The sequence below is a fragment of the Pezoporus flaviventris genome, unplaced genomic scaffold, assembly GCF_033815535.1.
Source record: "Pezoporus flaviventris isolate CSIRO_AGI_PZ_B2104156 unplaced genomic scaffold, CSIRO_AGI_Pfla_v1 ptg000013l, whole genome shotgun sequence".
Lineage (NCBI taxonomy): Eukaryota > Metazoa > Chordata > Aves > Psittaciformes > Psittacidae > Pezoporus > Pezoporus flaviventris.
This window is the reverse complement of record NW_026892561.1, coordinates 4,976,472-5,003,638: the sequence shown is the minus strand read 5'-3', so window position 1 is coordinate 5,003,638 and position 27,167 is coordinate 4,976,472. Positions and strand designations below refer to the sequence as shown.

General features: G+C 40.4%; 1 protein-coding gene across 2 annotated transcripts in view; it reads right to left on the bottom strand.

Moving 5' to 3' along the window:
- LOC133268341 (BEN domain-containing protein 5) overlaps positions 1–27,167 on the bottom strand; it is a 951,280-nt gene that overhangs the window by 131,149 nt on the left and 792,964 nt on the right. For both annotated transcript variants that reach the window (XM_061451279.1, XM_061451280.1), the window contains exon 9: positions 26,266–26,377. In XM_061451279.1, coding sequence (XP_061307263.1) covers positions 26,266–26,377 — 112 coding nt within the window. The remainder of the gene's footprint in view (positions 1–26,265; positions 26,378–27,167) is intronic.

Here is a 27,167-nt window from a genome sequence, read left to right as displayed (position 1 = left end):
TGTGCAACTCCCTTCCCTTTATTGAGTTGTATATCCTCCCCATTGAAAATCATTCTCAACATTTTCGTTACTGTGATCTCATGGCACAAGAAAACAGCAGCACCAGCGGTAACAAAATGTGTCCTTTAGTTTCAGGAGTCTGCCTTCCATTTAAGCTATGAAAAATGGAAAGAAGCAGCAGCTGATAGCTGCATAAACAGAGCTGTCCCCTGCGCATATCTGGCACTTTGCTGAACTCATCTTTACAAAATAATAGGTGTTGCTGTTCCAATGTGATAATGTTTGATTGATAAATCTATGTGGTATTTAACACGCACCTCATGTGACCCTTCTGCTCCAGTCTACCCCTGAACCATAGATTTAAAATCCATATATTAAGTGCATTTCTTGGAAAGGTGGAATTCACAAAAGAGGTTACTAAGAATTCAAAAAAGGTTACCTAAGGTTCAATAATACAGTTACATGATGAATGTGACTCTCTAAAGCCATGCTAAGTGCGTTGGCTAAAAAGGCATCTTAACAATATATTAGTGTGATTCTCATTCTTTCTTACACCACAACCTTTGCTGCAGTTTTCTAAAGCTGTGAAGCACAGATTAACAGACACATCAATACAAAGAATAACAGTAGATAAAATCTCTTCTGAACAAGCATCCAAATGTTTAAGTGTTTACTCAGATTCCACCTGAACTTCAAACCCTGCCAGGCTTAAGCCCTCATTAACAGCTGTGAATCCAACTCAACATTACCCAGCAACTGTGCTTGACAGCCACCAGTGCTTAGCAAGTCTGTAGCTCTTTATGTCTTGGAGTAGTGCATCATTTAATTTGTCCATATAGCTCAAACGCTTGCTTTGATAAATAACTGAAAAGGATGAAAGAGATCGCTCATGACTGTTATTCAGTAAGGCACCTACTGCCACTTTTCCGAGATCTACTGGCAATTTAGGGGGAGGATGTGGTGGGAATTATGGGTAAACAGCAGTAAATATTAAAATGACATAAAGGAAAACTAACGTTGCTACAACAACAACAAGAAGAAACTGCAGTCCCAGGCTTTGAAACACGACTGGATCAGAACTTGCAAACTCCACTAAGCAAAACTAAAAGAAAACCTAAATATCCTCAGTAAGAAAGCTACGAAGTATTTATTGCAAGTATTTATCGATTCCTGCTTGGTGAGTTACAAAATAAAACATTATGAAAGGAAAAACTGAGCATTTGCTTGGTCTTATCCTTGACAATCATAAAACCACATGTCCAGACCTGATAAACCTTTTCACTAAAGAAAACCTTTCTCCCCTCAAAGTGCTTCCCGTATGTATACTTTCTGTTATTCATCCTTTTCAATCAGTAAATTCCAACACTTGGAATTTATGTGCAGTATTTAATAAGAGCTGGTGTGAATGTCGAAAGTGTCTTGGTAAGATGTTATGTGTCAAAAAGCGATCATGTTACAGTGTGATGGATTAATATGAAGAAACAGCTTGAAGGCAAGGTATTCATCTCTTTTTTTTTCTTCCCTTAAATGACAACACTAATACATTTGTTTCAGTTCTGAAATTAATTTCCTAATAGTAAGAAAGGTCAAAATGAATGAGAGGCATATGAGCCTTTTTGTCATCTTTGACAAATTATCCAAAACAAGCCTGTCAGATCAGAAGGGATAACATTTTGAGTAATAAATGTTAGTACTGATTAACTGGTCAAAGTTAATTCTTTCCAGGATTTGCTACATGCAAAAGGTAGAAACTTATTCATTTGATTATGAAAAAATCGTTTCTTTTATCATGTTTTCAATACAGGATTTTAGAAATAGGGTACCAAGCATCTTCCACAAATGCCTGTTATATGGAAAAAAACAAAGATGGTGTCTTCAGGAGCTCTCAGATGGGAATCTACTTCAATGGTTGAACAAGTCAAATGAACATTAAAAAATATCCTCCAATTTATGCAACACACTCAAATTTAGGCTTAAATTCAGGAAACACAAAAGCTTCTGCATTGCAAGTGCTGCCCTGAATTTCAGCTGCGAAGGAATTTGAAACATAAGTGGGAAACTAATCAAAAGAAAAGGGAAGGGGACATTTTGCAATTCTCACTGGTTTTCAGATACCTGCTTTTCAGTGGGACTATGGTGGGAGTTTCTCCTGAAAGATCTACTTTCTTAAGCATAAAATGATTAAAATCCAGTTTGAGAATCCTGAGCTTTAAATCAAAAAAGGAAAGAACTTCATAAGGACTGGTTCAAAACTGGTTAAGGGCAGTCTTATCACTAGGGCTGGGTTGCTTTTCTAGGTATGAATGATTAAACCCACCCTGGGGTGAGACTGGGGCAGAGAAGCAGTTCTCTCAAGTGGTTCAAGACCATTCGGAGGACAATAGCCCAACAAGATGTCCTGCAGATGTTACAGGCTCCTCACCTTTGTCACCTATGGGATGTTTTCAGGAAAGAAAGATGGTGCCTCAGTGGCTTATCTCACAAACACCATACTGTGTGGGAAAGGTGCAAGTTATACTCAGTAGACGCCCAAACTGTTGAACAAATTGTTATGAACACCTGGTTATAAAGGCATCAGATGTGTAATTTAAATAGCATTTTAGGAGGCTGTATTTCTCAGATGAAAATCCATCCTGGTTCTCCAGGGACCAGGCATGATTCATAAAATGCAACTTGCTGGCAGAGTGTCTGCGTCACAAAACAAGGACAAAAGTGTCCTCCTTGTCCAACAATACCAGCTGGGCTAAGAAAAATTACTACCTCTCCTCCTGAAAGTCTTTGCTTCTTTTCTATTCTGAAACCATGGCAGCCACAATAACATTACACCTCGCCCCACAAGAATACCCTCCCAGAAGTCTTCACTGTGTAGTCTAACAAATCTTTCTCACATTTCTGTAAGGCAGTTTCACAGAAACTGCAGGTGATGAACACAGACAATACTGTGCAATAGTATTCCGGGCAGAAGGCAGCCAGTTTCCACACCATACTGCATCACTTACTGGTCTGAGAAAGGGCAGCTCTTACCCCACACAACTACAGTAATTTTCCTGGGCAAGCAATAGTTTCAGCTGTGTTCTACCTTTGTGTTCTTTCCTGGTGACTTCAACTGCTGCTGTATATCCATTTTCAGAGAATAAAGTACAGTTTCTAATTCTCTTTGTAATTCAGCTTCCTCATTCGAAATACTGACATAACATTACTCATCCAGCTCACAGTGGGCATAGGCCCACCACTGCCTCCAGAAGTATCTGAGTCACACCAATATCATATCCTCCATCAGTGCATATCTTCTTATTTAGGACCATGTGGTCCTAACTCCTAAACTGCTAAATAGTGGGTCATGGTCCGGACACACCAAATATACAAAGAATCTCTCTGTGACAGTTTTCAATCACTTAGAAAATTAATCCTTTTTTCTGTTTTAACTGGGAGGCTCCTCCAGCAGTCTAATAAAACTCATAGTAAAGGGAAGTTTTCCCCTTAACTTATTCCGGTTAACTCACACTGCTAAACCTTTGGTCAACACTAAATAAATCTCTTTCTCTTTGGGGCTTATGCAAGTCAAAAAAATCTAGAAGAGAGCACAAAGTTGGTTGACTGTTATTTATATAGTGAGGGGGAGAAATATGCTGGATTCCGATAATTGCTCTTCTCAGAATAAAGGGTTTCCAATTTATTACAGTTGGAAGGATTTCTGCAGCACAGAGAAGGCTGTATCAGTCCATACATACTAACACAAGATTGGCTTCTCTATTATATCAACACTTTTCCCAAACAGACAGCAGCGTGACTAATCTCAAAGCTCCAAAAAAAGAAAATGTCTCCTCTTTGTTTGGCCTCTGAAATCTTCCAAATATTTTTAAACGATGTTCCCTTCTCTTCACCAACTCCTGCTACTAAAAAAACCCATAAAATGCACAAACCCCAGAGAACACACTCCCCCATCCCCCCTCCCCCCAAAAAATAAAAATCCCTGAGAAGAATTTAAAGCAAAAGAGCTCATTCTAAAATAAAACACAAAGATAAAACCTCCAGTGGTAGATTGCTTCCAACCGGTGAATTTATTCTAAACTCAGTGCGAAGAACTGAGTAAAATAAAGGTCAGACCCTGTGCTGGGAATTCCCCTGACCTTTCAGGCTGCATCCATCATTGGTATTACATAGAACGTGCCATTTATCACACCAAACAGAGAGCAAATCTTTAACTCCTTTTCTCTTCCCAACAGAGCAGACCCAACAATTATTCAGATTTCTAAATACAATCGCTGTTTATCCAGCTTGTTTTTACAGCTCTGCCTCTTTGGGCTGCTCATGTCTCTGACCATAGGATGCACGGTAGGCATCCTGTGCCTGATAAAGCAGGAAGCATAAGAGAGCCAAACAGAAGTTTGGCACCTACTTAAAGCAGATTCAACTAGTTTTTAAGAGCCCCCAGCTGTAAAACCACTGTGGAATGGTTGCACAGAGCAGCTCAGCCCATCAGCAGAGTCTTGCTCATCTTTTCTCTTACGCAGATACTTGTCATTTTCTTCTGATAGCAAAGTACAATCAGCTGAGGAGCGGAGACCAGAAAGAGAATATGGGGAGGAGCTATTGCCGTGTGGGGATTCAGCTTCCTCAAAGTGATCAGACTAGCACTGTCCCTCCTTCAAGAGTCTGCAATACGTGTTCCAGAGAAGAAAAGAAACAAGGGAGGGTGATAGGGTTTAACACAACCACACTGGGAGCAGTGGAAAAGAGGCCTAGAACAACCCCATCTCCATCTGTCTGTCCTTCTGGATTTACAGCTGCACTACCCAAAATACAGGGGTATCCTGAAGAAACCTGCCCCAAAAATACAGGGTTATCCTGAGAAACCTGTTCCCTTGGATGCCTCAGCTCAGCTTTCCAGATTCAGGCGGTGCATGGCAGGATTCAGAACAAGCCCCCTCCACCCCAGCATAGGCAACTCTTCCTTCCCCTAAAAACTAGCATTATGCCTAAACTACACAGTGCCCCTGTGCCGCTCGGTGTTTTCTGCTTGCATTTGATACACGCATTATTGGCACTAAGGACCAATTTGGGAGCTCCCAAGCTTCCCCCTCACAAAGAACGAAGGAAGACAGAGCAGTTGCCAGGGTATTTATAAAAGGGTGCATGGGGCAACTGTATTTGTGGAAGGTTAAACAGCCTAATACACGATATGAGCATATGTGTCATGAATCAGTGATTAAAGTAAAGTCTCTTTCATCAAAATTCAGCTATCTCAACCATGGTAAATAATAGGCTAATTAGGCATCTGCTCATTCAATATCCAAAGGGACAGTTCCTGGCACAAAGTGAAACATTTGTTGCACCCGTAAAAAGTCATTTTCAAGGCTGTGAACCACCTACAGCCAAAGGGATCTGCTCCTTCCTTTACCAAATGATGCAGGGAGAAAAGCGAAAGCACATTCACCTTCCTTTTCCTGCTGGCAGGGCTTGCAAACTGACCTTGGGTGGGTGAAGACGGCATCTGATCCAGTTCAAGTTGGATGTGAAACTTAAGACCTAACTTTTAAAACATCAATTTCTTAGAAAACAAAAAGTAGGACAATGTAATGGTCTCTCTGCACAAACGTGTCAAGTATAAGGTTTGATCTTTAAATACAGTCACAAGGGGACAGAATTTGACCAGATAACAAAATAGGCAGGTTTGGTAACAGTAGTGATTAGTTTTCCTTACATGGACCCAGCCAACCATGACATGCTCATGGCCCAATGACTCCTAGCAAAAGTACATGCTTCACTGGATTCCTGACTGATTCCCTCCCTTTCCCCCTCAAATTAGCCTCACCTTCCTGTTCTATTTTCCTTTGGCTCTGTAGGTGCGGCTTAACACAGAAATCAATGCATCATCTTGTTGTGGCGGAGATAGCAGCATGCTCCACAGCTGGTCACGGCTGTGGTACTGCTGCAGTGGGCAAATCCATTTGAATGACGGCCAGATTTAAGAGGCTGTCTTCTAAGGTTGATTGAAATAACCCAGAACTGCAAGGATTATATTCCAGTAGGGAGGCTGCAGATGCATCTCTATTCAGAATAAATGCCATTTCTTCCTAAGCACTCTTATCTATCCCTCACACATAGCCCTAAGATTCCTTCAAGCAGTGAAGTGCCACTGCCAGGCGACTGAATACCTGAAGGCCACTTGGCACCAAGCAGCCCCTCAAGCAAAATTTGTAATGCATTTTCCTTTCTGATACACCTTTAAATGTAGCCAGATGAAGGTTTTTGTCTCTAGATTCCTCATTTGGCTGGCAATTGGATAAAAGGACAAGTCTTCAAAGGAGACAAGTTGGTCACCCCCTCTTATAATAACGTAGGAATGGTCAGCAACTCCCCTGAGAAGCCTAATGAACTGTTTCTTACTAGGTTTTCTTCTCTTAGCATACCACCTCAATGCATCAGCAGTGCTCTGTATGCTCTAAAATAACCTGGCCATGTGCCTGCCATGGCATTCCCTGGACTCCTGTTTTGCTTCATAGGAGAGACTTGATTTGTCCATGGCAGCTTGCAGGAGATTTAAGAATGGAAATTTTTGCTGAATACAACATGGTCATGAATAACACAGGGAGTTTAATAACCTCTGTGTTATTTATTTTGCTCCTAGACTTAATATAGTCACTTTATTACATCCAAGGGTGTCACCTCACAAGGTATGTCAAACCTACTCAGTTATTGCCCAATGTACAGTAAGGCTGCTTCCCTCATATTCTATGAGGTTATTCAAAATTGCGTTAAAATGCCTACTACTACAAGATGTTGAGGGGAAAGCCAGCATCCTCTTTTTGCCCTTCTGTCTCCATTCGTCTGTCCTTTTGCACCTTCAGCGAAATTTCAGCAAGGCTTTTCATATATATCCTGTCTGAGAATTGTTTCTGAGAGCTACAATCCTCAAGGCCATCACCAGAGGCAGTTTTAAAGATACTGCAAGAGGAAGGAAAAGAGCTGTATCTTAAAAATACTCTCCTTTTGTAAACATAATTTCTGATGTCAAACTGTTACAACCAAATTGGCCCTTTCCATGTTCTTAGTTTAACATAAGCAACTTCACCCTCTGAATTTTTATGTCTTGCCCTTGTCCTTTCTTTTAATTTTAATGCACAGGGACTGAGTGGCACCATGATAAAAGCATGGACTACAAAGTATAATTAGTTCAGATAAGCAGAGGAAGGTTAAAATAAATGGAGTTTACTGGTACTGAAATAATAAAGTTCAGAGAAAGCTGCAGCAGCATCCACATGCTTGCATACCAGAACCAGCTATATATCATTTATGACAGTGACAGTCAAAGGAGCATAATTTTGAGATGTTCAGAAACCAAGTGTACTTTCCTTTGCCCAGAACTGATGGAAATCATGCTGTTTGTCTTTCAAACCTTCAGTATGGATGTAGAGATGCTTTCTAGACAGGCAGAACAGAGAAATTTGACTCAAAATACCTATGCATAAATAAGCAACTCTATATTTAGGGTTGGCTTTGGAAATCATTTCCCCCCAATTTGTTGTTGCCAATTTACATCCCATCTTGCAAGTCATGACAAAAGCCACTTACACAGCGCATTGTTCCTCAAGCAGACTTCTAGGAGCCTTCCTAAGGAGTTTAGCTGCTTCCATGGTTATTCCATGGCCAGGAACTTGGGTGCAGAAGGCACAAGAGGGCCATTTCCAGGAACAGGGGGACTACAGCATGCATTAGAAGATCCTGTGTGCATACCTCCCCTATCTGGTGGCTAAAGGGTTGACGCCTCCAATGGACAAGCTGCAGGGCTGAGGTGTGAATGGAGGCTTGGTTAAACCCACACATGGTATTGATGAGAACTCACACTTAGTCTAAACATCCGCAAAGCAGTAAATCTGAGGGGGTTTTGCAGTACACAGGAAGTGAGTACTGATTTCAGGATGACTTTAAATATTTGCATACCCTGAGGTAAATCAGTATCACCCTGCCCCTCAGAAAGCAAACTTTCTGAGCTTCACCTACACTTTACAACTACTGTACAAGGCAGAAAGTGAAAACTCTACTTAGGAAGGGATAATTCAATCTGTTCCATCTGCAGTCTGTTCTACCAGTTCCAGTCCAAAGGATAAATAAAACCTTAAATACCCCATCTAGTCCCAGTGTGGTTCAAGAGGGCATCAACTTCCTTATTAACAAAGTTAGCCAGGGTACAGAGCCAACTTTATTCTCCCTACAGGGTCCTGAAAGAGGGTGGCAGCTGGCAGTGCAGTCCAGCCAACTCCCCATCCCACAAGTGAGAGAAGGAAAATTCCTATCAGGTCATCCATCCAGTCTCGGAGTTCCTGCAGGATGGATCCCTACAGCTAACTGAAGGGCTGTGCTCCAATTAGCACAGACCCTTTTGATGCTGGCCAGCCTGCAAAGCCATATGGCAGCTTCTCCTTGGCATTTTGGGCCTGGGTACCTGGTGCAGACCACAGTGTTTGTAATGCCCTGGTAAATGACTCTCAAGCTTTATTCCAAATGCTCTAGTCTCTCCCTGAGCTGCAGTATAACTAGATCCAATCGTACTTCTGAACGCCGCAGGGAAGAGATGCAGACAAATACTTCTGCAAAATACATAATCAGGAAAACAACGGATAAAACATACTATAGGTGTAACATATGTATAGACACACATACACTTTTCCTACTGCTCTCAGTGCACAGATATTAATGGGTTCAGATGATAAATTAATCTGAATGGATAAAAGTAGCCACAGTAACCATTTACAGCTTCCACTGACTCCAATAGAAGATACTGGCACGCTCAGAACAAGACTGGAAGCTAAAGTAGTATTCCACCTGAATGAATTTCTGTGTTTCAGATCTAGCAAACTGCATTTGAAGTTATTTTCAGTAATAACATAAAATCACAATGTCTGTTATGATATAAATTTTCATTGCCCTTTTCTATTACAATAGTGTGGAATTCAACAGTGTACAGAACATCACCTTATTATACAACAGTTTCATATATCAGTTTGACTAACACAGCCAGTAATTGCTAAATATTTGATTTTGCAGAGAACAATCCACTATTGTGATGGATGTAAAATCTTTGCAATAATATGCTAGGTTGGACAGGCCTCTTTGTGCTATGTCCTCTAGCCACTCCAAATCACACTTTCCAAGGGTCTCTGGAGTGCAAGTGAGTAGTTCACTGCCCCTCTCCCTCTAATCTTGTTAGTAACCATGCCACTTGGAGAATGATCTTTGGAATTAACCAACTAGAACCAGGACGAGATGGGATCAAGCAATCAGCATTTTCCAGCTCTCAAGGAGAAGAGAAAAAACAAACAGTTTGCCCTCTATATCAGCTAATCTCTCCTTCCTCTTGGACTCTGGGAAAAAGATCAACCCAATAATCTAAAAGCTAGTCCTGTTCTTTCACCACCACCCCTTCCCAGCTACAGTCTCAGGCCTCTTGCTGTTAAAAACAGTCTAAAACCCGTCAAATTATTCCATCATGATGTGACATATTCACCATTGCAAAGCTAGAATAATTCTTATTTCAAAATAAAATGGGATTTTGTACTAGGAAAACAGGTAAACAGATTTAAATCGTTTTCTGAACAAAGAGCCAAATCCCCCAAGCAGTATTAGGAGATTCAGTTCTCATTTCTACAGCTGTGCTTTGAGGCGCCACAAGTAAGAATTTAGGCTCAAAACCTTTTCTTTTAGCTTTTGCCTTCTAGGGAAAATTCCTTGTTGAACCAAGCAAGCAAGGAGACAATTAAGTCATTTGCCTAGAGCTGTAAGGCTGGACAACAGACCACCTTCCTCACCTTTCTTGCTCCCAGAGTAGAGTAGGTCATTTTCAGTAACTTTAATATTGCTTCAAAGGAAATGAATGTTTAGCTTATGTGAAAGCAAAATTCATAGGTGTTCTTGCACAGCATTGTCATCATGGCTTTCATTTCCAAACAACTGAAAATTAGGCTAACCTTTAAATGTTCCTGCTTTGCTTGGCAGACAAAACAAGCATGACAAAATATACAATCTAGTTTTAGAAGTATCCAGGTCTGACATATGCCAATACTGACACACGCTATTTTCCTGAGTTACCATCATGTGGCATCCTGCTGCTCTAGCTTTCACACATGGAGGTTGAGGGATGATGGAATGCGTCTGCTGGTGGCAGTAATAGTCTGGTACCCTTAGTAACATTTGGCGAACTGTGAACCTTTGCTTACATCAGGCCAGATCAATACAGCCATTATCAGGGGACATAAACAGAATAAAACACCGTCTCTACTGCATGAGTTAACTGCAGTAAGAGAAGAACATCCAGCTCCTGAAGGGCATACTTGCCAACCAAGCAAAGGCAATAATGTTTCCATAGACTACAAGACATAGGGGAGGATTAAATCTATTCCTGCTGAGATTTAATTCTGCATTGAGTACCCTTTCTGGGGGAAGTCATAAACCACCACAAATTCCCCAGCAGAAGACCAACAGGAAGATGAAGGCAGTTTATTTTCAAAAAATACAAAACAATAGATCAGCTGAACTCAGAACAGAAAAAAAGATTTTTCTTGATGTACATCTGAGCAAACAACCTTTAAAGAGCGCTTTGCTAATGGGGTCTTTTCAGAGGTGACTACAATTCAGTAGGTCATAAACTGATTCCTCACTTGCCTTTAAACTTTAGAACTTTGAATTTAAGATATAATGAGACAGGACAGGATTCTATTTCAGAAGCTGCTTTTGAAACTCCAAACCTAAATGCAAGATATTCTTACAGTTGGAAAATAATCTTTTTTAGGGGACATTCCATAAGTAAAAACATTTAAAGCAACAACCTATTTAACAGAATAAAATGGTAACATTTCAGCATTACATTTTCTGCTGTGTTATTGAGTAAAAACATAAAAAACACCAACCTCCCCCCCCCATCAAATTCTGTACATCAACACGTTTAAACGGTAAACCAGACCAAAATACCATGAGGAAGGAGGGACCAAAGCTGTACTCACTTTACAAACTTTGCATGCAAATTATTTTGCTCCCTTTACAGCACCATTAAATGCATCATTCGCTTTTCCTCCCTTATGCAAACTTGCTATTGTGTGTGTTCATCTTCACTTAGATGCTGCTGTTTATGCTCAGGCAGCCCTCTCTTTCTCCCACACATATGTTTATGTGAACCAAGGGTTACCAGTCCTCATAATGGGATCCTTCCTCCTCTTCTTACAATGTTTTGAGAAACAGTGAAATAATTATCAGCATTGTCTCTAAGGAAGTCACAATGGAACATGAGCAACCCCAAGAGACCTGAAGGAAGCAGCTCACGTGTTGGAGTACCCCTAGCTTTCTGTACACTCAGGTGGACTTATTGCATGAAGTATGCTCAGATTCTACAGCTCAGGCCATCGAAGTGACCCAGATCAGTAATCCTGCTCTACATTGTGGTTTCCTATATGTCACTTCCCAGAAGGTAGATATACTGAAAAGGAAATAATTTGTTTCAAAAAATAAGAAGAAAAAAATATTAAAAAAAAAAATATCTTAACAACCTTACCAACACAGGGATGGGGTTTTGAAGATATTTGGAGAAAGACTTGATATTCCAGATGCTCTTGTAAGATAAACTCTCTAAGCTCTTATAGATCAGTCATTCTCTCTAACAGCTAAGGCACCAGAAGCTGAGGAAGCTCAGACTTTGATGCCCATTTAGGAAAATCATGATGGATGATATTCAGTACTTTGTAAGTCAGACTAGATTATCATGGTGATTCGGGTCTCGTTTTAAAAACCTATTGATCCACTGGTGTCAGCACTGCAGAAGACAGCAAGTAGAAGCTTTCAAAATACTTATATAAGATGGGAACTATTGTTAACTTTGATGCTATAAAATTCCAGCCTCACAATGTATCTCCTGACAAAAAGAAAATTAAACTTCTGCTAATTAATACATCCATTTTAATTGGATTTTTCACAAGGCATATAGTAAACAGATTGTGGAAAGATGACTAAACGCATCCACATAGGAAACAACAATCTATCATGTTAACTCTGACTTGAAATAGTCTGAGGAACTTTTCCAGCTGTTTTGCATAGTATTCTTCTGGGTTTGGGATAGTTTCTGAGCATATACTAGTGAAGATAGTCAGCAGAAAAGCTTTAACAAGAATAGGAATTAAGTCTTGTTCCAGTGCAGCTTGAGTAACACTGAATAGTTCACATACATCATGAAAACCAGCCATGAAATATAAGAACTTGCAGCCATCCTGAGACTGATTAATGATTCAAATAAGCAATCTCTTTGCATAATAGCACTTAGGGAACATTACAGACACAGACCCCATTCAACAGCTTAAACTGGGCTCTAGATCAAGAAAACATATGCAAAACTGCAGGGTTGCTGCCTGCAAAATCCAGCTAGCAATGCTACCAGCATTAAGCTGTTTTTGATACCTATGAGCCTAAAAAGTGTAGTTTTTTAGGTTTAAGAAAAATAATAACTGGAAGCAGCTCTGCTTCATTATAATTCTCATAGAATGAGTTTTCAAAAAGGCAAAGATCCTGGCAACTTGAAATCACAAAGGATATCTTTTATACTTTTCAAAAGAGAAACAGTATTATTTGTTAAGCTCTAGTCATCCACTCTGTAACTAAAGCCTATCTACCTAAAATATCCCCATTGGATCCATTAGTTACTACACTTTTCTTTAAGCTGTTAGGCAGCTGCTGTGTTCTTCTCACAGGATTCCTGTTCTCAGGCCCAGGCTCTGGATGACACAATAAAAAAGGCACAAAATAAAAATAAGTAGTGGAGAATCCTATCTACAGGATTATTTGGGATTACTATTTTGGAATGAGATATGCCAAGAAATCAAGGGATTTAGCCTATGCCTTTGTGTATTGCCACAAAGGCAATATAATGGCTTCCACTGAGAATAATGCTCTTATCTAGGGAAATCGTACAGTTTGTGGGCTTTTCCCATTCAAAATACAGTTTCACATCTTTTTTTGGCAATTTAATGATATTGTATGGTATCGCATACTGCCTCCACCGAGCTTCAGGTAGCTTCAAGCACCATAATTACAAGAATGCAGATGTACACAGGATAATCAGAAGGGAAGAACAGCACTTTCTTTTAGTGAAGAACAGAGCTTTTTTTTAGGCAGAACAACTACTATTTTTTGTCCATAAAACTGATAGTGCCAACCCAGCTGTCGTACGGCTACCCGCTTCTACTTTATTCTGGGAATAGCACAAGAGACTGTCAGAGGGCAGGAGAATAAGCCACGTTCTTTGCCATGGAGGAACTCATATAAAAGCAGTCACACAGAGATCCCTGGATGTGGGCAGCACAGATTGTTTAAGAAAACAATGCAAGAGAAAGCACAAATACGAACAGTGCTTCCTCAAGTAATAGCAACCCTATTTTTGGCAGCTTCTAGAGCTCCCAGCTAGGGGAACAGCATTAATAGACTTTGACTGATTACTTCTTGTTTCTCTTTTTTTGATTACTTCCATATATTTGACACTTTTTATGAAAAAACTTCTTTATTCCTCCTCAGATGTCTCTATTCCAAGCCAAAGGGCCTACACTATGTAATTCTTTTGTCATACACAAATAATTTTAAACTTCTTGTCTTTTTCTTCTTTACCCTTCTCTAGAAAATCCTTATTGCATTATTCCTGAGATAAGACTGTCTTTTCCCAAGATGCAGGTAAACATGAAGTATCAGAATGATGAATTTAACATGGTCTTTGTCTTCTTGAGCACAGCTGATCACTGATAAGGGTATTCTGAAGCTGTCTCATGAGCTTCTTTCACAAGTGCTATTATATCACTGACTGGCATTGGACTTTTTATTGTCTGCTTCTTTGGCTTGACTTTCCTTCCTTTTCATCATAAAGAGACACAAATGGGTTTGCACTTATTAACGCTGGACTTCATCTGCCACTTTACCATGCAGTATCATAAGTCCCTTCTGTGATGCATCTTTGATGGCATCGAATAATTGTATGCCGCCAGAAAAAAATATTCCTTCTTTTTTTCCTGAATAATTTATGAATATTTTGAATAATCCCACACAATCCACACATGTAACTTGCACCCAATGTGAAAACTCACTTTTAAAACACATTTTCAGCTTCATTTGTCTTTAATGCTAAGGAAGGATGCCCATGTCATCCAATGACAGCTTGGATTCTTAATTTCTTTCAAATCATTTGGTTAACAGCTATGCCAAAGCTCTTCAGAAATTTAAAATATGCAGCAGGTAGTGGATTGCCTTTACCTTCATGTTCATCAATTACCCCCCAGAAAGGTGGTGTACAAGGCGCAAATTCCTTTCCCAAAATGACACATACCATTAAACCACTGTTAGCCATGTTATCTGACTTGTCCCTTATAGAAAGCAACTCTAATTTTGGAATTCCCTCTAGGCTCTTTACAGTGAACACCAAAGCAAATCATTCATTTAGCTTTTCTGCAAAGACCTTATTTTCCTTGAGCACTTCTTTTACATCTTCATCATCTATCAACCTTATAGACCTCCAGGCAGGCTTCTTGCCTCTGATGTGTTTGAAAAAGTTTTCATTATTAGTTTTTATGCCTTTAGCAAGTTATTCTTCAAAATTGTTTTTGTCCTTTATTATTATATTTTTTGCATTTAACTTGCCAGAGTGTACTGGGTTTTTTCCCTCAGTTCATTTGGGCAGGACTTCAGAGGGTGTCCTTTAATGCTAATGGCCTTCTTCAGTCTAATAATCACTTTTGCTAACTTCTCATGCAACCTTTTATAAAGTTGTGGAGTTTTTCAAATAGGGGAAATACACTTAGTAATGGTACTTACTGATGGTAAGACTGCAAAAGTGCATTCCTACAATGGTGATTTTATATAGCTGCTATGACACCTGAAAGTGTTATTGCGTTCCGCTTTGCCCTTTTAGCTACTGCTTTTAGCTTTCTTTTCCATTTGATATCGGTCCCCATTCAGAAGTGTGTGCCAATCTAAGGACTTTTGGCTTTTGCAGTCCACCAGGAATGATGAATCTGAGCGTGTTTACAGAATGATCCTTTGAGAGGTACCTCTTCGATCAAGGCTTAATCCTTGTTCAGGGATAAAAAAACCCACTCTTTGCTTTTGGACTCTTTGATTTCTTGTTTCAGGAAGATGCCATTTTTAAAGTGTATAAACGTAGCTTCTACATTACATTAAATGATGACACTTAATCAGTTCCCACCATTACGTTCTGAGTCCTCACTGCTTCTTTTGCAATTCTGAGCATATTATAAAGCTCACTTTTGCTATCTCATTCTGGCATGAGATTCTAAGATTGTTCAGTATTTGATATGATTTCACTCCCTGCCTTTTTTCTTCCCTTTTCCCTCCCATTTTTTTTTTTCCCCTGAGCTTTCTTTTAACCATAATATCACTCCTCCACTGGCTTGGTTTCCTCTACTATTCGTGGGTAATTTTACACTGCTATTCCAGTGCTCACTGATTGAGATACTATTATGTCAATATCCTCATTTAACATCAGCATTTCACTTTACCATCTTCATTGCATACACTGGGCTAATTGTCCACTGGCTGGGTAAGCCTCTATTACAGCTATAGTGAACCAGTAGAATAGCACGAACAGACATAGTCAGGTCAAACACTTGGCCAGCTGTCTGTAAATCATTTTTGAATACTAAGAGCTCTTTTGTATTACATAAAAAAGGCCTGGCAGTGACTTTGCCCCTGTGTCTTAAAAGGCAAATGCAATCCCAGGCGGAAAATTGAGCTATGTGAACAAAGGGCATGTTCGCAATGCTGTCTGAAGTAGGAAAAATCAGCTCATTCCAGGCATTTCCACTTGCATCCTGTGAGAAGCCCCATCTCTAAGAAGTTATGGCAAGAGCCAGCTGGAATTTACTGCTGTATCGCTCAGGAGCTCATTCTCCTCAGTGCTCATCAGTTCAAACGTAACCATTGAGTGAAGCAGACTTGTCACTGACCTTGACTCTGACCCAGTTTATAAAGCACTTGGGGAAGGAACAGAAGCGAAAAGGGAATTTGCCATGAGTAGGTAAAAAAACCTCTCAAACCCTGTGTCTCACTGAAAAACAGAGAAAGGGAGGGGAAACATGAAACCAGAATTACTGAGGAGGAGCTTAAATGTGTGTCTCCGGCTCAGGGAAGCTCTCAACACAGCACTGGATGTGTCAGCCACTCCCTGATTTAATGCTCCTTAAAATAAACAAAACACAAGCCTGTCTCCCCAAAGCAGATAGTAAAAAAGGAATTCAATAAAATCACAGCTGTAAGAATCACAGAGAGCAGAAAGAAGATGCAAGAGAGTGAGGAAAGAAGCCATACTGAACCTCTCTTGTACACTCAGACCAAAAAAATATCTGTGTATTATACAAAGGGAATGTTTTCCTCAACTGACACGGGGTAAATTCTTTGAAGAGATGGCTCTGATTCATCAGCAGGGTGCTGGCAGATGCCCCTAGAAAAATAGAGAACATGGCTGTACATCTTCAAACCACTATTTTAGGAGACACTATTTCCTCAGAGGGATATCTGAGTTGCGTTCAGCCCCCTAGGCACATCCCAGGAAAATACAACCATGTTTTGATGGTAGAGAGGACACTAAAGCTTTGATGGATAATATTTTGATCCAAGGTAAAAGAGAGAGGTTTGATTAAAGGCCCTAAAGAGCTGTGGAAAGAGACGGAGCTGCTGAGCTAAAACTAAGAAAGCAACAATGCAAGTCCCGTGTAACAGCAATAAAACACGAGGAAGAAAAGATAAGGTGCACAGTAGATCACTGCAAAGTGAGGGTCATAACTAACATGTCTGCCTTGAACAAAAAACAGCAGTACAAAGATTTCTCAGAATGGCAAGCTACAGGAGAAAAAAAGCCATGTGCCTGATGTTTAGAGTAGCAACCTGGAAACGATGCTGCACCCAGATAGCCCCAATCACAAGATGCAAATACAACATTTGAGAAACTGGAAGAGTTAACTAAAGGGCTACTTATTTAGAGATATGATGGTGAACCACATACAATTTGTCTACAGGCCTTCAAAGAGTGTCTGAGTTTAATGGAAAAGAACATCTTAGAAGTGCCGGGTGCAAACACTGATCATCATCACATTGAAACAAAGGAGATTTTGGCTTTATCTCTGGGATTAAAATGTTTCCTTCTTCTTTAGGAGGTGAATTTAACTTTAACTGTTCCTATTCTGTACAAAGACTACTAAATGGGGATAGCAAAAAAAACTAACCAACCAGCCAAAGAAACCACACGCTGTCTCGGAGATCCAACACTATAGTGATATGATTAGCACTTTAAATACAGAGAGAAATTTGGTAGCTGTAGACACATTTCCTGAAGAGTCTAGAATAAGTGACAAAAATACAATGGAGCATCATCCAGAGCTAGACTATGAACATATCAGTGTGACCAAAACAAAACCAACCAAAAGCCTCTCTAGATGAAATATGGCTTATAACTCCCAAGTTATAAATTTGTCTTTGCAAAAAATAAGGCTATTAACATAGGGTGGCCTGAACAGCTCATCCATTCCATGACTATCACTTTACGAAGGAGTTCACAGTTTCAGGTGGGACTTCATCTAACTGTGTCAATGTTTCCTAAGATGTTACCAGAGAAATTCTAAATTCACTTTTATATATACATTTTTATACATGAAGATACACATGTAAGCAGTTTACGTGTTGAAAACAAAGAGAAGGGACAAAGATCATAGATTAATTAGAGATAAGAAGGAAATCTGTAGAGGTTACTGAGTGTATTCGACTTCTTCAAAAGGAAATTAATTCTTATCTAAACCTTTTCCAATCAGTACCTGTCATAAAAGCCTCCAGTGGTAAAGATTCGGCATCTTCTGAAAATAATCTACTCTAGTGTCAAATTAGCTCTGTGACTAGCAAGTTTCTCATAATATTTTGTGTGTTTAAAGGACTATGGAAGGAAGCTACTAACATCAGAAGCTGCTTTACCTATCAGAAAAATAGAACATGTTACTGGATCATGAAAGAATGTTTACTCCAGAGCAAACTGGAAGTAGATTTGTTAAAACTGAGTAAAAGAAACAGAGGAATTCTTCTGAACTGTTATTCCCACTGTCCTGGGTTCAGCAGTAGCAGTCATTTTTCTCCTTCTTAGTAGGTAGTTCAGTGCTGTGTTTTTGACTTTCAGCCTGGGAACAGTGCTGATAACACCGATGTCTTTAGGTGCTGATCAGTAATGTTTACTCTGACCAAGGACTTTCTGAGTCTCATGCTCAGCCAAGGAAGAGGGGAAGCCAGGAGGAAGCAGAGACAGGACACCTGACCCAAACTAGACAAAGAAGTATTCCATACCACAACACATCATGCCCACTATATAAACCGGGGGCAGTTACCCGGAAGGGCTAGATCACTGCTCGGTTGGGCTGGGTATCGGTCGGCAGGTGGTGAGCAGTTGTATTCTCTTTCCCTGTTATTTCCTGTATTATCATTATTATTGGTGGCAGCAGCAGTGGTTTGTGTTGTACCTTAGTTACTGGACTGCTCTTATCTCAACCCGTGGGAGTTCTTGCTATTCTCCTCCCCATCCCTCTGGGAGCAGGGGGGGAGGAAGGGGGGGGGCAGTGAGAGAGCGGCTGCATGGTTCTGATTTATGGCTGGGCTTAAACCACGACACCAACTTCCATGAGGTCACTTATCAGAAAATGCTACAGCTAACAAACTGATCCTGCACATCACATTTATTTCTTTCAGCATATACCCAATTATGTTTAATAGCTATATTAAACAATGAGAAGAGTTTAATGGAAATACTTTTTACCAGTCTACATGAAATATGTTAGCTAGAGCATTACTAACTCATAGTATGCTATCCCAACAGTGAGGTGGGAAATGGCAGGTGCTTAGGATTTTGATTCTAAGCAAAATCTGCAGAATTAGACACTAATCAGTACATCACATTAAATTACACCCTAGCACCAGTGAAAGAAAGGCTGCCCTTACTACTGTTTTGTTCAACAGTGAACTGAAATAAGAATTATATTTGCAATACAAAAAAGTTACACTTCACTCAAAAGGGACTTGCAAGATAGAAGTGATACAGGGCATTTCTACAGTGTCAACAAACTGGCATAAACACAAACATTACCATAGAAAGCAGCAGCAGGGTTATCAAAGTTGAACACAAACTGCATAAGAAGAGGTAAAATCTCTTCCAATTTCAGGAGGAGAAAACTAAGAGGCAGCATGTTGGCCATTTTGCTTGAGAAGAACTCAGAATAACATGTACTATATTAGGTTGAGAATTATTGGCAGAATGTGATGCCTGATGATAGCTGTTTTGATGTCTGAGTGAAAACCATTAGGTACAAATGACAACTCAAGATATCTAAGGGACTATCTGAACATCACTTCCTAGCAGGTTGTTAAAATTCAATATTGTGTTAACAATGATTATTCAATTGTATTGTTTAGCTGGGGAAGGAAGTCTAAGAGCTCTGCTAACAGCAAAATGGACCCAGGTAGTGTGTTATGCTACAGATCTCATTACCCTATGTTAATCTGTTATGACTCCATATACCAGATGATGCAGACCTCAGCTGATTTGTTTGGCTCTGTGTGATTTCTGAGCAACACCAAACCCCAACCCACAGCCTTTCCAAACATTTATTAGCATCCAAACTGGCTTCAGCTGGAATGAGAATCAGCTTATAATTTTGCAGTGAAATATATTCCACTGTGCTGCTCCAATTTATAACAGAAGCAGGGGAGATGATGAGGGAAAAGAATTTTCATACAGAAAACAATTGCTTCCAGTCATTCAAACGTTAGATTAGATAATACTACTTGTGGGCTTATAGTATAAGAAGCCTAAGCGTACAACTGTGATGTGAAACCCTTGCAAAATCTGTTGCTATACTTTATTTGCCAACTATCCAGTATCACACTGATGATAATACTAATAGCATCATTTCACCAGATGAGTGGAAGTAGAGCCTCTAAGATTGACACAATTTGCAGGACTGACAACAATCAAATTTATGTCGTGTTCCAGCCAAGTCTTTGCATCTCGGAGACCAGCTGCACTTTTCTTAATGTGGAGTTATCTGGTGAAGAATGTAGCACTGCCAAAGGCAGAGATGAGGGGAGGTCACGAAAGCAATGCTGCCATTAGGGACAGTGGGAAGCTGTAAAATATCAGATACAGGTTTCTAAGTCTTCATTTTGTGACCTATTTTTCCAAGGAACCGGAAAGCTTTCCTCAAAATATGTCACTGTCTTTATAACTAGGGATACTACAAAAACAAAAATCCTGGTTTCCATCGTTACAAAAGTTCATGATAATGAAGAAAGTTGGGGGGTGGATGTGCAGCCCATGGGGCACTCCCACTGTGCCACCTTTTGAACATGGCTCCCACACTGTCAAAACCGCTGTGCTTGACAATTACGCACTGGATGCTGTACTGAAGACCTAGAGAAGAAGTAGGTTTAAGAACAGCATTGACAGTAGGCAGTCTAAACAGTGTCTGAGGACAACAACAGTCAGTCAGAGGAACATGCAAAAGGGCAGTGACAGTTAGTTATAGATTATCGGGGATAAAATGTGTTTCATTTCAACCAGCTACACTAACCTGCTCCACACACCAATCGACATTTAACTTCACCTGCCTTACGATACCTAGGTTTATCAGCAGAGAAAGCAAGAAGCTAGAACTCAGAGATCAGCTCAGGCCATTTCCCCAGTCAAAGCTATTACTACTGTCTTTCTGCAATAGTGAAGGTGCATGATATACTCAGGGGAGCCAACCCTTGTGAAGGATTATCATCTCCCTCTAAAGGGTATAGAGATAGATGATAACAGGACTGGAAGAGTGTATGTTCAATACATTCAGAAGAAAGTAGAAATATTCTCTTTATGAAGAGGAATGTAGTAACCTGCCAAAGAATATAAATTACATTGATTTATTATACAAATGTTAATTCATATGTAGTCTTAATGCTTGCATACCCAAGCCTAACTGGATAAAAAACAAGGCCTCCTCAGAGACAGGAAAATCACAGAATCATGGAGTGGTTTGGACTGGAAAGGACTTGAAGATGATCCAGCTCTAACCTCCCTGCCTTGGTCAGGGACACCTTCCACTGGACCAGGTTGCTCAAAACCCCATCCAACCTGGCCTGTTGGAAACACGCTTTTATTCAAATCTAAGCCTACACATGGGATCTTAAAACATCTTCTCAAAAACTTAAAAGGTGTCATTCAGCCCTAAATATCTCCCTCAAGTCTTCAGTATTATGTTTACTCATCCTTCCTTATTATAAAATCTGTTGTCAGCTGATACCCACAGAGCCCACAGGCAGTGTTTCTCCCTCCCTCACACCAGGCCACAGCAGGAGCAGATTGTCATCCTCTGTCAGTTAATTCATCAGTTCTTGTGGCAGATGTCTGTGTGGTGGATCTAAAGGTTCCAGCCCAGCAGATGACTCAGATTTCAGCATGCTGGGACTTTGTTTCAACTGTATGTTTTGCTTTGATTCAAAACTTTCACCCAGAATAGTATTAAAAGTATGCAAAGGCTGCAACATCAAGCATTCAGAAGGAAGGAATGGAAACAGAAAAGTTGCTTATGCAGAAATAATTTAAAACTTTGGTATATGTGTGCATGACGAAGAAGATGATAATGAATGAGCACACCCCAGGTGAGTGGTTTTTTGTTTTCTTTTCTTTTTGATCAAGTCTTCGGGTCACTCAGGACACAAAGGTGAACAGTGTCTAACATAAGAATCAATTAAATGTAGGATTCCAGCCTCAATGACAACAGGACATGGAAAATAAGCAGAATAAAAGAAAGATGGAAGCAAGAAGACAAAGTAGTGTTGCAAACAGAGGGCCTGGGAGCACTGCATCCCATCACTGCAATTTCATTTCAGGGGGTCAAATCACTCGAAACAAATGCTTCCCAAGTGACCAGTCACTGCCTATTCTTTGTCTTCTAGGCCCTAAGAGCTCCACATGACAGAAATAGCCTATCCCAATCTTCCTTGGGAAAGGAAGGGGTGGAAATGAGACAGCGGATATATCAAACCCTGGTGAATGGCATGAAACAAATCTGATCCCAAGCATCTTAAATAATCTATGTCAAATCAGCAGGTAGCTATGATTATAACTGTCTCTGCTTCTCTTTTACTATCCATACAAGGATAAAGTATTTGTCTCTCACAGGGGTGTCTTCCCCCCAAATAATTAATTAACACTTCTGAAATGCTCCCAGGGTATAGCACTGAGCAATACAGAAAAGCCCACGAGATTAACAATTCTATCCTCAGAGCAGGATCTGAATAGCGCACAGTAAATACAGGACAGAGCTACACAATGAACACTGAAGCTAAAACAAAACGTTGAATAGCTGCTTATTATGTGAAAGTTTTCCATTTGGAGAACTCAGAGAACAACATGAGCCCCTATGGCTAAAGACCATACCACAATGCACATACTCAAGGGGGCTGAGCTGGCAGTGAACACACTACCTAACTTCACTCATTAAATCTGTTTTAAAGAGTGTGTTTGCTTGTTGGGAAAAGTGCTGAATGGCCACACGAAACCTGTCCAAAAATCAAGCCCTTATGCTGCTCTGTGTCTCTGAGGCTTCGTGTTATCTCAGAGATAAGGACTGTTTGATCTCTGTAGACCATCCATATCCTGAGCTTGCCAGTGCTGAGCACTTTATCCCCAGTCCAAAACATTTAAGCACCTGCTGAACCATAAACGCACAAGGAACACTGCTGAGTTCAATCAGATTATTCATGTCTTTAAATCTAGCTGTGCATATATGCTTTATGAGATTCCTTAGCTAGGCTATTGACGTTCATTCTCTTAACAGCCCTCTACTTGAAGTATGTTATCATGCCCAAGCAGAACTTCCTGGCCCCACAGTTTAGCCGTTGGAACAGCTCACATGAACATCCTTTGACATACTCCAGATAAAAGCCAGATGGCTTGGTTTAAACGATACGTTAATGTTCTGAGCTAAAGCAGCTAACCTGCTCCAGCATAGACAGGGGAGCCATGCACACATACCATCGGGTGAAGAGGTGGGAAGGCAGTGATGATTGGCATATGAGCAGGGAAAGGTACTTAAAGACAGAAATGTCTTCTGCCAACAGCACATGATCTAGAAGAGCAAGTCTGTCACTTCAGTCTCATCTGCAAGACTGACAGCACTAGAAACGACTGCAAATATCCCCTTGCTTCACACAGGCCAACACGGTGACTTCCCACCAGGAGTGACTGTTTCAAAATCAGTGACATGGAGATCAAAAGCTTCCTATCATTCTCTGGTTTCTTGGCTCATCTACTCCCTCCTAAATTGTATATGGTCATTATGGAAACTGAAACACTAAAACCAAAACTAGCACTCTTTGTAAAACCCAGGACAGAGAACCACAGGTGCTTGGGTTTGTTTTTATACAGTAACTACAGTAAGCACTTAGCCTTGGACCACTCAGTGCTGGAATCACAGTAGCTATGGCATTGTGTGTGCACCTCATACCCACTTCACTTATTTCTGTGTCGGTCACCCTCCCCCTCCACAAGGAACCCTTTTTCAAAGGAAACAGCCTATCTTCCACACTGCAGCAGCAGAAGAAAAATCCTCCTATGCAGCAATATTTAAAATGTGGTTTTATGCTCTTATAGCAGCTAGTTTTCCTTAAATGATTTAAGGGAATGAATACATCTCAAAGACCAGCACTGAGCCATTCCGCAATGGCAACACGAAGCTGAACTGCCTCTGCTTTAAAGAATCTAATCTCTCATGGACAGCTCCTCACGGCAGATCTTGTCTAGACTGGGAGGGAGGTAGGTTATTTTTTTATTGCATTATTTTGCAGAGAACTTTACTTTGCATTTTATTTCATTCCATATCCCCCAGTCTGGCAAGACTTCAGGCGAGGAGACGGTGGCAGGACAGACGTGTTCAAATGCATAATCCCTGATCTTTCGCAGTCTGACAACAGCCCTCCTGCAACCGGTTCACCTTTGCATGCAGCCAACCATCTATCATGTATTACTCATCTAAAAGTTACACTCTACACTGGAGAGTAGTTAAAAGCTTTTGCAGCCTGAAGTGATTCAAAGCAGGTTGTTATTTTGGCACTCTGTCAGGGTGGTTTTTTTTTATCTCAAGAATTTAATGAAAACAGTCACTGATAAAGCAGGATGGCACATGTACAGTCCCAGCCATGGTTTCCCATTTTGTCTCAGCACTTTGTCTATAGTCTGTTCATACAAATATCATGGCAATCAGAGGGACTAAGAATCTGGTATTGCCTGAAAAAAAACAAAACAATAATCCCACATACTGCACTGTATTGCTGAGGGTCTCTAAAACTGTCAGACAGGCTGGTATGGACTAGGGGATGATAAAATCAGACAAGAAAGTTTTTAGGTGAGTAGCTAACTCACTGAGAAGTGAACTCTGAAGAGCCACGAGAACTTTGCTGGTGGTTTAATCCAAAAAAGGGTCCTAAATAGTTTTTGGTTTTTTTTTTTCTAAATTAAATAACCCTGAAAATGAAATGTTACACTCGTGTTTGAAAGGCTCCTTTTTCTTTCCCACATAAGGAAATGAACTGGAACTGGTTCATCTCAGGTTGTTCACTGGGGAGGGGTGAGAGGCAGAGGGATGGAGAAAGAAAACATTTCCAATTCAGACCAACTCTGACCAAACTTTTCTTTTGGTTTTTCATTTTAGCCACCATAGTAAATAAATTCATTCTTCACATGAAGGCAATAAGTAATAAGGTAGTTCACAGCTGGGAACTACCAGAGTTTTCAAAGCTTCCCTGGAATGGGACAAAACTGAAAAGAATCCCCCTATTTTACTGATAATGACCTTTAATAGTGCCAGGATTTGTTGCTTTGCTATCTAGAAGCGTTTCTTTATACCAACCTTCTCCTAATGTTTAATGACTTCTTTTTTTTCTTGGAAAAAAAAAACTTATTTTCCCTTAAGAAAAGCAGCCTGCTTTTCTAGAAGGAAAATTGTCTTGCTGTTTGGGGAAGGAAACAGAGAAAATACCAGGCTGGCTGTAAAGCTCCTTTCTGTACTTTCCATGATCATCACTAATACAGCAGGGCTTAGGAGCCTTGGTCACAGGCAGAATGCTAGGTCCTGTACAAACAGAATAGAAAGACAAATCCTGTGCCAAACAATTAGCAGTCTAAGAAAATATTTTCCATGCAATTGGATTTCACTCTGTATGTGAGGACCTTATCTATTAACCTACCTTTCTTGTACCTAAAACCCCTTCTGTACAGGTATTACTACCAGCTGGAAGATAAAAAGTCCGATCAAGATGTATTGGAAGAACCAGGAGTTAAATTAAAGGAGCTCTTATCCTATAAATGATGTAGCCAGGGGTAAGAATCCTCTTTCTTTACTAGCAAGGCAAACCAGCGTTTTTTTATACACTAAGAAAAGAAAACTAACCCAACAAAACTTCAGGGAATTAAAGATCCAAAGCAATCTCCATGATGTGAAGTAAAAAGAAAGGACAAATACCAGGAATTCCATACAGAAAAAAAGAATAACCTATAAAATCTCCTCTTACTTTTAAGGCAGTGATTTTTTTCCTACCCAATCTCTATCTTTGTTCAGCAGTTTTTCTTAGGTGCCACGTTCAATAATCCTTCTGCACTTTGATGTCAAACATTCAATAGCTGTCTGCCTCCCTCCCACTCCTCCATATTCTCTGCGATCCATCTCGTCTGATTAGCTGAGATTTCACCTTCAAGAACACCTCTGCTTCTCTGAGTGAGCACGAGTGCGAGCGCGTGTGTTTATATAATATTTGCAAATATTATCCCCCTCATGCTCTGCACGCTGCAGAGCAGCCCCTGCCAGAGCACTGGATTAAACATCAGTGCCATTCACTAATTCAATCTGGGGGGCCTGCTGCTTTGAATCCAGCTCAGGACATGATGAGAGGTGCTCGACTGAATTTAGGCCCTGCTTTCAGAATTATTCCATATTTAATCTGGGCTGAACTTCATTTCACTTGCTTTCTCCACTCTGATGATAAAAGACTTTAAAGACACAAGTGTTCCCTGATCTCATGCAGTGGGGGTGGTGTTGTTTTACTTCTCTCTTATTTTGTTTTATCACTGGATTAAGCCACGTCAGAATTACTGGCATCTTGCACAATGAATCAGTACCTCAGGAAGCAGCTGTTCTGGCACCACCTTTCCTCACTCACCGGATTGTTGTACATCTCAATGATGAGCTGTTTCACTCCATGCAGTGTTGGATGAGCCCAAGGAGATGGATTTGCCCAGTGCCGGTTTAAATCAAACCCCATCAGGGAGCACCTGCAGACACACACATAAGAAAACACACACAAATGACATATATGGGCTGCAGCCTCTTCAGGCTTCAGCTGCAGAAATACATCTGCAGCTGACGTGTTTAAGCAAGTTATTATCACGGAAAAAGACCAAAGAAAATGCTCCTCTGAGGATGAGGAAAGCCTGCAGCAATAGGCACTTTTAGAAATAACATGATCAGAAGAGTATCAACTGAAACATCTTTGGTCATTCAGACTTCTTCCCCTCAACAACCCGTCTGCTTGCTCTGTCCTTCACCTTCTGCCACCTTGCCACGGGAAGAACCTCCTTGGTCTTTGAGGTCCTCTTCTCACCAGTGCTTTAGCTGGGGGTCTATAGCTATGAGGACGATTCATAAACTTCATCACCAGTCCTTTACTTTACCCTCAGTCAGGCCTTGATTCAGCAAAGCTGTTAAGAGCATTGAAATCAATGGCCATTAAGTATGTGCTTAAGGGATTTAAAGCATGAATGTAATTGTTCCACTAACCCAGGGCCTTAGTCTCTTCCCCTCCTGCAATTGCCTACACAAAAGTTAGCCAACCAAGACACTAAGTTAAAATGCTTATTGGCCATGAAATCGTGTAGTCATTGAAGCATGTGTGCCACCTTGGCTTCTCCTTCCTGCCCTGCCGTTTCAGTGCATTGTCTTGAGTTTGAATCTGCTACTTCCAGTCCCACAGAGTAATATCCCATTCCTTGTGAAGCCCCGTTGAAACTCAAATGGGTGTTGTTAGAACGAAAACAGAAGAAATCAAAAAGCTGAAAGTGGCAC